The sequence below is a fragment of the Centruroides vittatus genome, unplaced genomic scaffold (genome assembly GCF_030686945.1).
Source record: "Centruroides vittatus isolate TY-2023 unplaced genomic scaffold, ASM3068694v2 contig_817, whole genome shotgun sequence".
Classification (NCBI taxonomy): domain Eukaryota; kingdom Metazoa; phylum Arthropoda; class Arachnida; order Scorpiones; family Buthidae; genus Centruroides; species Centruroides vittatus.
The window spans coordinates 2,034,092-2,049,403 of record NW_027122532.1 but is presented as its reverse complement, the minus strand read 5'-3'; the positions used below and the strand labels follow the sequence as shown (position 1 = coordinate 2,049,403).

Below are 15,312 nucleotides of genomic sequence, written 5' to 3'. Positions count from 1 at the left end.
TTTTTTAAGGTCTGATGGTTCATAAAACAAAAACAAATGTAAATAACAAAATGAATTTATTCCCCAAAGTTAGGTACAAACATGGTTACTTTTCGACATAATCATTGTGAGGATGAAGCATTTGTCATATCTGTGGACAAGCTTTTCCATCCCCTTGTTGTAGAATGTTGCCGCCAGTGAATTGAGATGGCCTTAACAACATTGTTTTGAAGATCATCATTAATTCATTCAGCTAGCAAGGCAGTCTCAAACGTTTGCCTTGCTAGCTGTTTTCAGTTCAGGAAAGAGATAGAAGTCTTCACACATTAAAAAGTTTCAAACTGGGTGAAAGTCTTCACCACCTTTAAACACCCAGCGTATAGCCCGGATTTAGCACCGAGCGACTTCCACCTCTTTCCTGAACAGGAAAAGTTGCTAGGAGGGCAGAGGTTCAAGACTAATCACGATCTTCAAAAAAATGTTAGGTCCCATCTTGAGTCATTGGCGGCAACATTCTATGACAAGGACGGAAAAGCTCGTGCACAGATATAAATTTCTCAATCTTCACAGTGATTATGTCAAAAAGTAACCATGTCTGTACCCAGCGCCGGATTAAGCCTCTAGCAGGCCCTAGACAAAATTTATACTGGGGCCCCATATAAATAAGTTTTGTAAACAAATCTTAAATAATGTCACTTAAAATTTTTATTAATAATAGAGAATACAAACACTAATACAATAGTAATTGTACAACAAAAGAGTTTCTGGTACAATGAGAAATGTACGGTACAGTAAGACTCCGCTTAACGCGGGGGATGCGTTCCTAGACGACAAAGCGCTAAGCGAAACGGCGTTAAACGAGACCATTTTAACATAGAGTAAATAGGGATAGGGGAACACGCGACCAAAAAATAAGCAATTTTACTATAATTTTAAGTTATTTTTATATAAATTTTCGCATAATAATATATGTTAAATAACATAAACTTGTTTTTGCGATGAAGTCCTGTAGTTTCATTGGTCGCTTTCTTTTTCTTTCCTTAAGCAAATGTCAGTAGCAGAAGATCGCATCAAAAATGCCTCGTTTTGCTTTGGCACTACTATCAAAATCTGGATCATTCGCTACAATTTGATCAACGATTTCGGTTATCGTTACCAAACTTTTCCTAAGGAAATCTGTAGCAAGTTCTTTGGTTCTTCGTCTTCAGAATCTCTATTTTCCAGTTCTACACGAATTCCTTGTTCTGCCAGTTCTTGAAGTCGTCGTGTGTAAGGCTCTTACCAGAAACCTGCAGTAACTCCCCAGTATCTTGCTGTGTACATCTGTATCGATTAAGTTGACAATTTTGTCAACCTAACGATACAGCGATAGACTCTTCTCAATGAGGATTCTTGGATACCTCCAGCCATAACTTTTTCCACACTCCGTTCATGTTCCTGCATTTATCAGTTAATTCTTGCCAAGAGAAGTCGGTATTTCCTATGGCATCCATGATGTTATATTTTTTCCAAAATTGAACAAAACAACATAGATTTAAGAAAAGTACATCGCTACGACGAATTGCCACTTTTTGCTGATTGGTTCGTGTTTGGGAATAATTGTATTATATATGAATCAATGAAATACCGCGTTAATTTGAATCAGCATAAATTTTGAGCGTTTTTTAGGCGTCGAGCAGACCGCGTTATATTGAATCAGCGTTAAGCGGGGTCTTACTCTATATAATTTTAGCCATTAATCAGCCTTTCAAATATTTAAATTTTTCGTTTATGGATTTTCATTTCAGAAAATTGATCAATCTAGCTGTTTGAGAGTGTCTCTTTCTTTAGTAAGCATTGTTAAAGACAGCCTTTCCTGTCCTATCGAATTTCTTAAATAATTTTTAACTCGTTTTAAAACAGAGAAAGATTCGGCACTGAAGCCGGGCCCCTCCGAATTACGGGCCCTAGACATTTGTCTAATTTGTCTATTGGTTAATCCGGCCCTGTCTGTACCTAACTTTTGGTAATAAATTCATTTTGTTATTTACATTTGTTTCTTTTTTTTATGGACCATCGGAGCTTGGAAAAAAAACAGCCTATGTATAAAAATATTTGGGTAAATGCCCGGGGGTCCTTTTAGAGTTTAGAGTAGGGTACCCCTCTATGAGTGCCTCTGCCCCACCATAAAATGACTTGGTATTTAATTTTGCCGGAGTCGGGAGTCAGAGTCAGAGTCAAGTGTTTTTTACCAACTCCACAGCCCTGGTGGAAACTATGCCTTTTAATAATTGTTGACACTCTTCTGTTTTGTTATCCATGTGTGACATAATAAATTTATAACTATAGTGTGTCACATGGAACATGAGTGAATGGCATTCATGCTAAATGCCCGTTTCGGTGCTTATGAAAGCAATGCTTGCTCCAGTATAGACTTTTAGGAAAAGGATTTCTTTTTGGTTATAATAAATAAGAAAAGGTCATGGTGTTTTTGGGGAAAGCTATATTTTGAAAAAAAGGAAGAATGAAACTAAATATCAAATTTAAAAAAATTGAGAAAAAGTATCAAAACAAATAATAAAACAGACATTTAGAAGTCTGTTTTATTATCCCATCTACTCTCCAGCTAAACTACACAATACTAAAATTCAATTCCAATTTTTAAAATTTCTTTTAGAGTTTATGCATTTTACATAATTTTTTCTGCTGTTTAAGAGTCTCAGAATTACTAGTAGTTAGGTTAATGAATACCATGTGACATTACTTCAAACTTTTATGCAAATTGATCTCTTTCCCATCAATAATGAGCAAAATGATGGAAGGAGGAGGTAACCAAAATGAAGGATTTTGAACGGTAAGTACTTTTTTTACTTTTTTCTTTGTTTAGCTATTACAAATATAAAACTTGATGATGAGCAACCTAAAATTATTGATCAAGCACTTTTAAATTATCTTTTGTGAAAATGAATGGATATTAATGGATCTAATATTAAATGTGATATTAAATATATCACATTTAATATTAGATGCATTTAATTTATTATATAAAAAAAAAAGTCCAGCATAATGTTTCCTACTTTTTTCACCCTATAGTTGCAGCAAATGTGTCAAGATATTTTCTTTGAAGAGAAATAATTTAAATTCTGAACATAAGAGCATCTGATTTCATTAAAGTGAACATAAAAATGTTTTAAAATTGACATATAAAATGATAAATTAATGAAAACAGGTAAATAAAATATCATTAACCTCTTTACATAATTTATAACTTATACATAGTTAAATTTAAATAGTCAAAATATAAAGTTAGAATTCATTGCATTATTTATTATTATTATTTGTAATAATACAGAATTCTGAATTTCTTTTGCTATTTTTTTCCTTCTTTCTACATAAAAAAACATTATATTTTACACTTAATAGTTGTATTTGTGCTTAATATTTCAGATAAATCTATTCAATTATTAATTAAATATATCTTATTACAATTAACAATTTTAATTATAATAAAATATACAAGAAAATTAATAAATATTTATTAAAAATGCATTTTATAAAGTTCAATATAATAAAAACTTACATTTGAGCAAACAATAGGTACAGGTACATCAGACAATTGAACTTGACAAATGTTATTACATTCTGGTTTTGGGCACCAACAACGAGAAGGGTCTTCATCTATTTCTAAATAATAAATTAACATTTATAAATATATTAATTTTATTATAATTTATGGTTTATATATATATTTTTTAACATTAAAATATGTAGAACAATGAAATGAAACAAGAAGCATACATTAATCAAAATTTAGTTTTTTGTTTATGTGTAAAATATGTATAAAAGATGTAAATAAATAATTTTTTTTCTCTTATTGAATTAAGAAATTAATTAATTACAAAAAGTTCTCTTTTCTTGTATTTGTAGTGTTGCATATTTTCTATTATTTAATGTCTTTATAAGAAGTGCTTAAACAAATATAAACATCGCTAAGCCCGATAATTATTAAAGCCAAATTTAATAAGACTATTAATTTGTGTATAACTGTACTGGTTATATCTAATTTAATAGTTCTGGGAACAAAAATCAAACAGAGGTCTGGGTAGTGTAACGTGCAACAATCTACATGGTAAGCAGATTCGAGTCCTGCTCCGAGTCAATTCATTTCTTCCATAACTTTTTAAATTAATTAATAAATATCACTTTAATTTTAATTATTAAATTTAATAACAGATGATACTCAATGCCTACCTGCAGACCAAATTACTTGGCATTTAATTACTAATAGTAGCATTTTCGTAGCACTATGTAATGTAGCAATCATTTGACTAAGCAATGCTAATACATTATATAAAAGTTTTTTCATTCTGTTGAAAAATGTGTTAAATCTCACTCATTGTCATTTGTAGGTAAAATTATCTATGTATCACCAAAGCAGTGATTTGTGTTACTTAATATATTGAACAAAAAAACAGTCATGGGTTGTGTCTGTATCCAACATGCCAGTTTTTAGTTTGGCACTCTTTTTTTTGAACAGATCAATGTAGTCGTGTGTAAATTATATTAGGGCTATCTCGTGGCAACTTGATAAATAATGACTCACGAGAAGTATATCTAACAAAATGGATAAAAAACACTTTTTCGATTAATAGTTGATTAGTGCACAGATCTTAATATATTTTCATAACTTTCATTCTTCCTCCTTATTTTCATTTTTATTTATCTCATTAGTTAATTTTTGAACATAACACCTAAAAGCAAAATGTTTTATCCTAAATAATGAATTTAGAATAAAACATTTTGCTTTTCTATGATGACTGGCATCATTAAAATTTTATATCAGTACCAAATAAAATTTTTCCAAAATAATACAAATATTATGTGCTCAAAGTTGCAGAGATAAAATCAAGAAGATTTAAATTCAACATATTATATCCAGTGTCATGGAGTCAGAGTTGGAGTCACTGGAGTTGAATGTTTTTGGGCAGTCGGAGTTGATAAAATTCTTTCAACTGTGATGATTCCGACCTCAAAGTTTACTATTGGTAAAATGTGAAGTAAGAAAAATTTAAATTAATTTTTCTTACTTCACATTTTTAATTAATTAATATTTAAAGAAATTTCTTAGAAAACATACACTTTGATAAATTTAGATATTAAAATGATATTAACCCATAAAAGCTGTTTCATAGCAAAATGTTATGCATATCTAACTCAACATGTTCTATACTTTCAGGAAATAGCTTTTATTAATTTAAAGCCCACCAGTGGACGAATGGGTAAAGCCACTGAACACTGGTAGTTAGTTGTGGGATCACACCTGGAAAGTAAACACTTATGGTATTGCTTCGAAGCACTAAGCTTATCTTTACCCAAGAGAAGTTCCCAAGAAAAAATCTGACTTTCATTTCTAGTGATGTAATTTTTACTTGGTACAATATTTTTTTACACTCCGGATGTGTTACTTTAGATATCAATTTTTTTTTTACTAATTTCACTAATTCGTTTTTTCACTGTCTTCTATTATAGAGCTTTGATAATGTAATTTAGTCTTAAAAGTCAGTAAAATACAATTAGAAAAGATCAGAATCTAACTGCAACAAACTAAAAGAGAAAGAGAAAGCTGCAAAATGTAATTAATAGGGTTGTTTCAGTTTATTATTCACTGGTTTAAGTTCTTCGGGCATGATCGCACTTGTCTGTTCAAGATGATTAATTTTTTTTCAAATTTCATATTTTAAAATTCTGCTGTAAACTTTAGTTTAGCTGACCATTGGTAAAAAATTAACTACCCTGTTTCCCCGAAAATAAGACAGTGTCTTATATTAATTTTTGCTCCCAAAGATGCGCTAGGTCTTATTTTCGGGGGATGTCTTATTTTTCATATGGTATGGTGGCTTCCGGCCACCAGGGGAAGCTCACCACAGCACACTCGTAGAGTATAGCAGGGACAGCGTACGGTATGGCGGCAGGCAACGGGCCTCTCGATGCCTTGCCTGCACATTTACAAGTGATGGATGCAGAAGGGAACATGAAGGTTGGTGGTAGGTGGCAGTCTTCGTGTCCTGCATGCAGCTGCTCTGCAACGGACAGTGAAGGTAGAGGATGACGGTGGCAGACTAAAAAGAATCACATCTGCATGCTCTGGTGTTCTGTTTGGCGGGCATGCTTCCAAATGAAAACTTTGCTAGGTCTTACTTTCTGGAGAGGCCTTATATTTAGCAATTCAGCAAAACCTCTACACGGTCTTATTTTCAGGGAAACACAGTATTCCCATTGTAGCCGGAGCAGAAGAAACTATTTTACAGACCAATTTATGATGTCATTCATCAAATCATTATTTTTTGTGTTTTACTGTATTAATTTGTTTTTTTTTTGAAAATAATTAAATATAAATCAATTAATTATTTAACTAATAAAAGTAGAATTCTTTTAGCTATTAAGATGTAGTGTGTTTCTTTATGTACTTGAAAGTTTTTTCAAGGTAAATCTGTTATATCCATGTTTTTGATTTTCACCATCAATTTTAGTACAACTTTTTCATAGAAATCTTACATAAAAATATTCAGATACTCAGTGTTATATTTCTTATAAAAGGAATCATAGTGTGACATTTAAAAAAGGTTAAGGTCGGAGTCGGACATATTGTTTACCGACTCTACCACATTGATTACATTCCTGTAAGAATTAAAATTGGAGTATTAATTAATTAAATAAACTTTCATTTAATGTTTATACAAACCACAAATATAATTTTTGTACTTGTACTTTATGCACAACTTATTTTAAAGAGGCACAATATAATTTTATTAATATTTAATTTATTTAAAAATTAACAAATTATACTATACATATATTTATACTTTACCTGCATTCAATTTAAATTGTTTGTACTTTTGAAAGATTTCACTTCCAATTAATTTTTCAATCTAAAATTTAAGATAAATAATAAAATATTAGTTAAATAGATTATGTTAATTATTATTTTATAAGGATAATTAATTAACTTATCCAATATCTTTATATCTTTAAACAAGTCATAACAATTATATTACTTCTTATCATTAATTAACAAATTTTAACTAATAAAACATTTATTTTCTATTATATTCCATATTATATATCAATATTACTTAAATCTATGAAAATCTGTAAGATGGCTTTTCATCAGCTGCATAAATCATTAATGAATTTAAATTAGTTTAGTCAACAAAGGCTCATTTCAAGGAATTAATTCATTGAAATTAATATGTTTTTGCAAATCTTAATATTTTGAGACTCCTAAAAAATTTATGCACATGTGCTGGCATCTATTTCATTTAACATCTCAAGATGAAGTAAGGATTAAGAAACAAAATTTGGCATGGTAACTTGTTTACAAGTGATTTAGATGGTAGTAAATTTTCCAGTATGAAACTAGAGAGATTGGGGAAAAGAGGAAGATCACGCGTCACATCTCAGGTGGGGTCAGACTATGAAAATTTTACTCGCTATTGGCAATTACTTTTAAAACTTATCTCTACTCTCAAAATTAGGCCTTTTTATAATAATTAATAATATAAAAGTTATTTTTTTTAATAACATCTCATAATAGATAGCATCACATTTTTTTTTTAAATTTGAGCTAGTGTCATAGTATTTTTTTGCTGGAAAAGTTATGCAACCCACTGCCGGTTTGTGCTGTACATTCATTCCTCACACACTCTTAAGTTTGCTATGTCACATTATTCTCTAAGAGCAAAACTAATTTGTTTTATAAGATAAATTTACATACGTACTGTGGATGTCATGCCAACAATTGTTTAGCTCAAGTGAAAATTCACACCAAAGGTGTTAAGGAGCTCCTTAACACCTTTGGTGTGAATTTTTGCTTGAGCTAACTAATTTGTTTTATTTTCATTATTTCCATCTGTTTATTCCTGCTATTCTTTAAAACTTTCCTGCCAATCATTTCCAGCTTTCATTTACTGTACTTTTAATCATTGAACTTTCATTACCTTATACCAAAATTGCTGTTAGTATAAAATGTAAAGTAACACTAAAAAAAAGTAATGATATAAAGTGATGCTAAAAACATTGTTTTTCAAACAAACAGCTTATAAATATCACTATCTGTTTTTATTAGAAATGTATTTGACAACCATAACTGAAATTACAGTTTAACTTTATGTAACTATGCAACAATCAGTCTGCAGCACTGATTTGTTAGTTAAATTGATAAATTTCATGGTATAAATGAATTATAATATAATAAGAATAATAGTTTTATTTAAACTATCTGTACCCATTTTTTTTTTTTTAGAGAATAATAAGATTATTTTCTTTCATTTTTGACATAAATAATCTTCAGTTTATAAAAAACATTTACACTAACATCAAGAAATTATTTTTTAAAATTCACATTAAAATTTCTGATTTCAGTAAATCAATTTATTTGTTGACTTGTTATTATTGTTAAAACAATTGATATAGGAATATAATATGTAATTTTATGAAGAAATTAATCCCAATCTTTGAAGAAATTTATGGCGTTAATTTAATTAATTAAAAAAAGAATAAATTTATGAAATAGTTCTGCAAAATTAGAATAAATAACAACAGAAAACATGATCTGATCAAACTTTGCAATATTAAAATGAAATTATAACAATATTTTAAAACTCACCTCTTGGTCATTAATACTTCCAGTATTATTACAGAATGGATCAGGACAAGAAAATTTAATATTGCCTTCTAGAATGTTTATTGTCAGGTACTGTTGCATACACTAAATGTTAAAAATACCTTTGTTATGATCTTTATAAAATAATTATTATAATAACTATTGCATAGTTTACAGATTAAAAACTACTAAACAGTTAATCACTGTTTAGTAGTTTTTAATTATTAAATTATTAACTTGACACTGATTACAAAATTATTTCATTGAAGGTATAATATTGGAACTGATGGATGTTGCTATAATAACAACAATAATAATTTCTATTATTCAAAGATACTTTAGAAATGTTAAGCTAACTTTCATCAGTAAGTTTATCTTTAAGTAATTATAATAGAAAAATAAAAATTAAACTACTGTAATTATTATTATTTGTTTGATGATAACAAAGATCAATGGCTGAATATTAAATACTTTAAAGATGTTAAGAAGTTTAATTTTATTTCTTATAGGATAAAATAAATTTTAAAATATGAAAATGTTGACCAACTAATTATTATATTATTGCATATTTGCTACTTAATTATTAAACTAATACCTTTTTTTTAGCAGATGTTACTACTACTGCTACATTAAAATTATAATTATATATATATATTATGAAAATATCAACAGAAATTTATGATGGAATGTTTGTATTGTGTATATATATATATATATACAATACAAACGTATAACATACTTTTCATGAATAAGCATATTTGATTATAACAAATAAAGAAAAGAAGAGATGTAATACCTTGATATAGTTATTCTTGAATATAAAGCATTCTAAATACTAAGATATTAATGTTATAAAATTTTTAGTTTATTTCTTCAATTTCTTTTTGGCCACTAGTGGCCAAATGTATAAATGAACAATGGTAGCTGGTTCCAGTTTGCACTGGTTCCAACTAACAAGCTGGTTACAGAGTTTTCCATAGAAAGTCCACTAGAGAGGCATTCCTCTTTGGTGGACTTTCTATGTTTTGGTTCAATGGAATAAAGCAAACAAATTTCTTTGAACCAAACCAATTTCTTTTCATAACTTATTTTCATTTAGATTTGCTTTTTGTCTGTATGTTACAATATAAATCTATGAGCACTAAGTTTTGGCTTTATGGAGGACTTATCATCATACGCTGTTGATGTTGTTGGAGTAATCATACAGAAGTGGGTAAACATGGATTTATTGTGATAACAGTATACATTTCAGACAGTATGTCTGTCCCTCTTCAGCCATATTTGTTACAATTTGAAGGGTTTACACAGGCATCTGCATACAGGTGTTTACAGGCACAGACACCTGTAAATGCACCAAATTGTAACAAATACAAATGACGAGGGACAGACAACCTGTCAGAAATGCATGCCATCATCATAATAAACCCGTGTCTACCCACTTGTGTGTGATTACTCTGACAACATCAATAGTGTGTGATAAGACCTCCATATAGCCAAAACTTAGTGCTCATAGATTTGTATTAATTTCATTTGTTCAAAATGATTTAACAGAGAATGAAAAACAAAAAAGCTAACATATATATCTTTATTTGAAATAATTTGTTTAATGTATATCTTTATTTAAAATAAATTTTAAAATTATGTGTCTTTTTAAACTTAGTTTGGGTAAATAAAATTACTTTTTAGTAAACAAGTTTTTTTATTTTCCTAAGAAATTAGCTATATTACAGGAACCATTCATTTTTAGTTTACATTAAAAACCTTTATAACACATAAAAAAAGAAACGATGGAAATAGAAAAATGTGAAGATCGGGATCTTTATATTGTGGACTTTAACATCTTTATATAATTTTAATCAAAATATTTCACTACATTTATACAAAAATGGAACAAAGTAGACCAAAAAGGGTTAGTTTAACGGGAAATCAACTGATGAAACTTTCTGATAAGATCGGTTTAAACTCAATTCCCATGAGTTGAGTTCCTTGTTAAGATGAGTAAAATTTCTGTGTCACGACTATGTCACCCATCGCTTTATTGGTCCAAGAAGATCGTCTCCTCTGACAAAATCAAGGAAGGGCCTGCAAAACACCTCTCCATATATAAAGGGTGTACGATGAGTAAGACGGGGGAAGTTGTCACTTGATGTGTGCATGCGCTCTGTTGGATATCTATCGCCACTGTCCACCCTCATCAACTCGATTTCTGCCGAACTGGTTGTCGTCAAGGTTTCAACCTCCTTCCCAAACAACTTATACCATTCTGAAGATAATTGGAGACTTTCCTGCTGTTAATACGTTCAACTGTATTATTTTAAGGTATTTATCTAACCCGCAGCTAATTGTAAGCTCTCTCTCTCATTCTTTTGTAAAGTTGATTACGGTCGTATTGTTATCTAAATTATGTATACTTATAATATTCATCTAGAAAACCAGTAAATCTGTATAGCAAGGAATCTAACTAAATAACCTGTACCTAACCGAAATTTTCATCTAAATAAACGGGTATTATTTATTTATAAAAATTTCTCCGAGTGCATTTCTTCCGCCATTCTCTCCGTTCGCTCCATTTCGGGTCTAACCCCTACGTAACCACTCACGCGAATTTACGATCTCTGTATCGGTCTAAGGGTACAGTGTTGTCATCCTGATGCGGTATCAAAGAGATACTGGCCCTATGGTCACAAAAATATAAACTTTAAATTATTTTTATATATTCTTCAGGTAGACTATTTTGCTGAACTGTAGACATATTCTTAATCTACTAGAAAAGAACAATTATTTTGATATTATATTATTCTACTAAACATTTTACATTACTATATAGTAAAATAAAAAGCAATTACAAAATATTTAATTCTGTTTTTAGCAAAAACAAATTTTTTGTTTTAGTTCCAATATAATCTCCAGGTCAGATGATTTAAAAAGTAACAACTCTAATTCCAAATGAAAATGCTATCGGATAGAATAAATACACGATATTCTAATCTTTGTTGCGGCAATATTCTTAATTGTAATTAAAATTACACTCTCAATTACATTTGAGTTTATTTCTTAAAAATCTTTGAATGAATTGGAAATATTCTATTTAAAAATCAAATAGTTAAAATTATCCATGTAAATCCCCATTAAAACCATTCGGTTAAAAAAAAAAAATGCATTTCAAATGCTTTGTTGAAAGATTTTTAAGAAATAATCTCAAATATAATTGAAAGTGAAATTTTAATTACACGATATTCTACAATTGATGAAATCTATAGGTTTTAGAGAATATATTCATATATAAAAAACTGTTTTATATATACAGAATATTAAATAGTACTTACATTATCATTAAAAATTAAAATTTAAAATTATATGATTTATTTTTGTATGCATTTGAAAAATAGATAAAAAAGTTTTAAGGCTGCAATTGAAGCTATATATGTTAAGCTAAGTCTCAGATAATATTTGAAATTAATTTTTGAATTGCATTTATAAATTTTTATATTCAAAAATGAACAAAATGAAATGAACTTCCAATGCTTTGAGATCTAATTAACACTAGTCTATATGATTTTTGGAACATGACCAGATACATCAGTGATTTTTTTATAATGTATTTTTCATGCTGAAACAGAAAGTGTGATCAGAAATGCTCTATCATGTCACGTTATTTAGTTATTTGACTTTAAGGACAGTCAGATGTTCAATTGTAGCCCATGTAAAAATGGCAAACTTTGACTTGTTCCTCTTGTGGTAGTGTGCATTTTAACATGTTTTTTATTTAATTTTTCAGTCGTAAATAAATTTTTTATTTAAAGTAAAGATTTTGTCAAAAAAATTCTTAAATTTAAAATTTCAATTTCAAAAGTCAACATTTTTACAATCGACACATTTTTACATTTACATTTTTACAATTCAGTAGTTTTAGAGAAAAGGTACATCCAAATACGAGTAAGATTGCTGACAAAAGAACAGCCACCTGATCGGCGCCAATTTATAACCTATTTATTCCGGCACCCACGCTTTAACCAATGAATCGTCGACCGTGAACAAAGAAGACGCGTTGTTGGTCTTTGAAAACGCATTATCTCAGTGCAGCTCAAGACATTGGCGAGTGAAGCTGTGTGTGGTAATCCGTGTTCAATTGCAGGTAAAATAAATTTGGAAATTTTTTTCTTTTTTAAATTTTACCTCGACATTTATTGAAATATGCGGCGGTAAACACGTTCATGTACAAATTCTCCAGATGTGTTTTGTTATGTATGTGACGAATTTGCAACAAAGAGTCAGCATAGGCCCATTTCAAAATTGATGAAAACTGCCTATGGACTTTATTTTGGATGTCCAGTAGGAGATCAAGAAAAACAATGGGCGACATATTTAACGTGTATTAGGTGTTATGTTAAGCTCACACAGTGGTTATGAGGAGAAAAGAAGCATGTAAATCTTCCAATCAAAACCTAATAACCGGTGCTAACGAATTATATTTTCATGGCGAACGTTTTCGGACACTTCACTGTGACCTTCCTCAAGCCTTCTTGTCTTCTTAAACGATTTTCGAACAATCGAACTCCTATTTCCGTTACGCACGTGCCAACTGATCAAATCGTAAAATCGAACAAGTTTGATTCAAACCTTTGAAATAACTTCCGTAAAACTTCCAAATTAATAAAGCTTTAATAAAATAACTAATCCTATGCTAATTAAGACTGTACCACCATTCCTCTAAAAACAATCCTGACATCATTTCTATGTCGATGCCCTACGTTTCCAAATTTATCAATTTCACCAAAGCGTTTCTCCATTACTTCGTTAACACTTCCCATTCATTCATTTATTCCGTCTCGTCTTTTTGCAGTAGGGCCTGCCACGCCATCGATAACCTCATTTTGTCCTTTGCATTTATTGGCCTTGACCACTGGAAGGCCTTACAAATTTCTATTTGTTCTAACCATCTAATTTGCTCAGTATGAATAGTGATGGCCAACAGTTTCGCAGCGTTAAAGTCCGGGATGATTTCCGGATCGGATGCAAAAACCGTCAATGAGTCAACCGTCGTGTTAACGAAGTAATGGAGAAATGCTTTGGTGAAATTGATAAATTTGGAAACGTAGGGCATCGACATAGAAATGATGTCAGGATTGTTTTTAGAGGAATGGTGGTACAGTCTTAATTAGCGTAGGATTAGTTATTTGATTAAAGCTTTATTAATTTGGAAGTTTTACAGAAGTTATTTCAACGGTTTGAATCCGACTTGTTTGATTTTACGATTTGGTCGGTTGACACGTGTGTAACGGAAATAGGAGTTCGATTGTTCGAAAATCGTTTAAGAAAATCGTTTAAGAAGACAAGAAGGCTTGAGGAAAGTCACAGTGAAGTGTCCGAAACGTTCGCCATGAAAATATAATTCGTTAGCACCGGTTATTAGGTTTTGACTGGAAGATTTACATGTAGTCCGGTGTTTTTGAGGAGTTATTAAAAAAGAAGCATTTGCCTTTTGCTATACCAATGATTTAGCAAGAACAAGCAAATCATTATGATGACTGCTACTTCTGTTTAACAAAGATCAGAGGTTTCTCTGCAAAAAATAAAAGTAATATTGTGTATCCAAATATTCCATTGGCTATGAGACCAGTTCCTTATGGGGAGAATTTACCTATTCCCACAGCCCCAGCTTCTTGGCAAGAGATTTCTGATTCTGAAGAGGATTGTTCTGATGCGGCGGCACAAGGTTCAAGAGACGAAGATTTTATACCAGAAAAATCAAATAGTGAACCACATCTCATTTCACAAATGGAACTAAACGATTTGGTTTGCGACTTGCATTTATCAAAACAGCAAGCAGAAGTGTTAGGTTCACACTTAAATCAGTGTAATTTATTGCATAAGGATACCAAAGTTTCATTTTTCAGAGACAGAAATAAGGATTTAATGAAATATTTTACTATGGCAGATCAGTTGTGTTCCTGTTGTGATGTAAATAGTTTGATGTCTGAGTTGAATATTCCTTATAAAGCTGATGATGGCAGTTATTTATAGACTCATCAAAAACAAGCTTAAAAGCAGTGCTACTGCATAATTCAAACAAAAATCCTTCTATACCAGTAGCGCATGCTGTTGGTTTGAAAGAAACATGAAAATATGTCATTAATTTTAAAAGCAGTCACTTATAGTGCTCACTTATGACGTATCTGTAGCGACCTAAAAGTTATTGGTCTTCTTCTCGGATGCAAGGTGGCTTTATAAAATACTGCTGCTTTTTATGTCTTGCAACAGTCATGCAACAAGTAACATTATGTGGTAAAAGATTGGCCAAAAAGAGACACTTTCACTCCTGGGCAAAACAATATTAAGTATGTTCCATTAGTCAACCCTCAGCAAGTAATTTTGCCCCTTTACATATAAAATTGGGGTTGATAAAAAATTTTGTTAAAGCACTGAATAAAGAAGGACCAGGATCAGACTTAAACACTTGGCAGGACCAGGCTTAAACATGTAAGTCAAGTGTTTCCTAGGTTAAGTGAAACTAAATTAAAGAAAGGAATATTCGACTACAGATTAGAAAATTACTTAATGAAAATTTTGACACGAACTTGAATAACGTAGAGCTAAAGGCATGGAAATCATTTAAAGATGTAGTCCATGGTTTTCTTGGAAATAACAAAGCACAAAATAGTGATATTTTAGTAAAAAAGCTCCTGCTAAAC

The 15,312-nt window shown here is 30.3% G+C and overlaps 1 protein-coding gene across 2 annotated transcripts in view; it reads right to left on the bottom strand.

Annotated features, from left to right (window-relative positions):
- The window catches only part of LOC136982264 (probable E3 ubiquitin-protein ligase RNF144A-A), a 61,528-nt gene that overhangs the window by 13,980 nt on the left and 32,236 nt on the right, over positions 1-15,312 (bottom strand). For both annotated transcript variants that reach the window (XM_067278738.1, XM_067278737.1), the window contains exons 3-5: positions 8,624-8,725; positions 6,827-6,887; positions 3,539-3,642 (exon numbers count right to left, since the gene is read on the bottom strand). In XM_067278738.1, the coding sequence (XP_067134839.1) occupies positions 3,539-3,642; positions 6,827-6,887; positions 8,624-8,725 (267 nt within the window). The remainder of the gene's footprint in view (positions 1-3,538; positions 3,643-6,826; positions 6,888-8,623; positions 8,726-15,312) is intronic.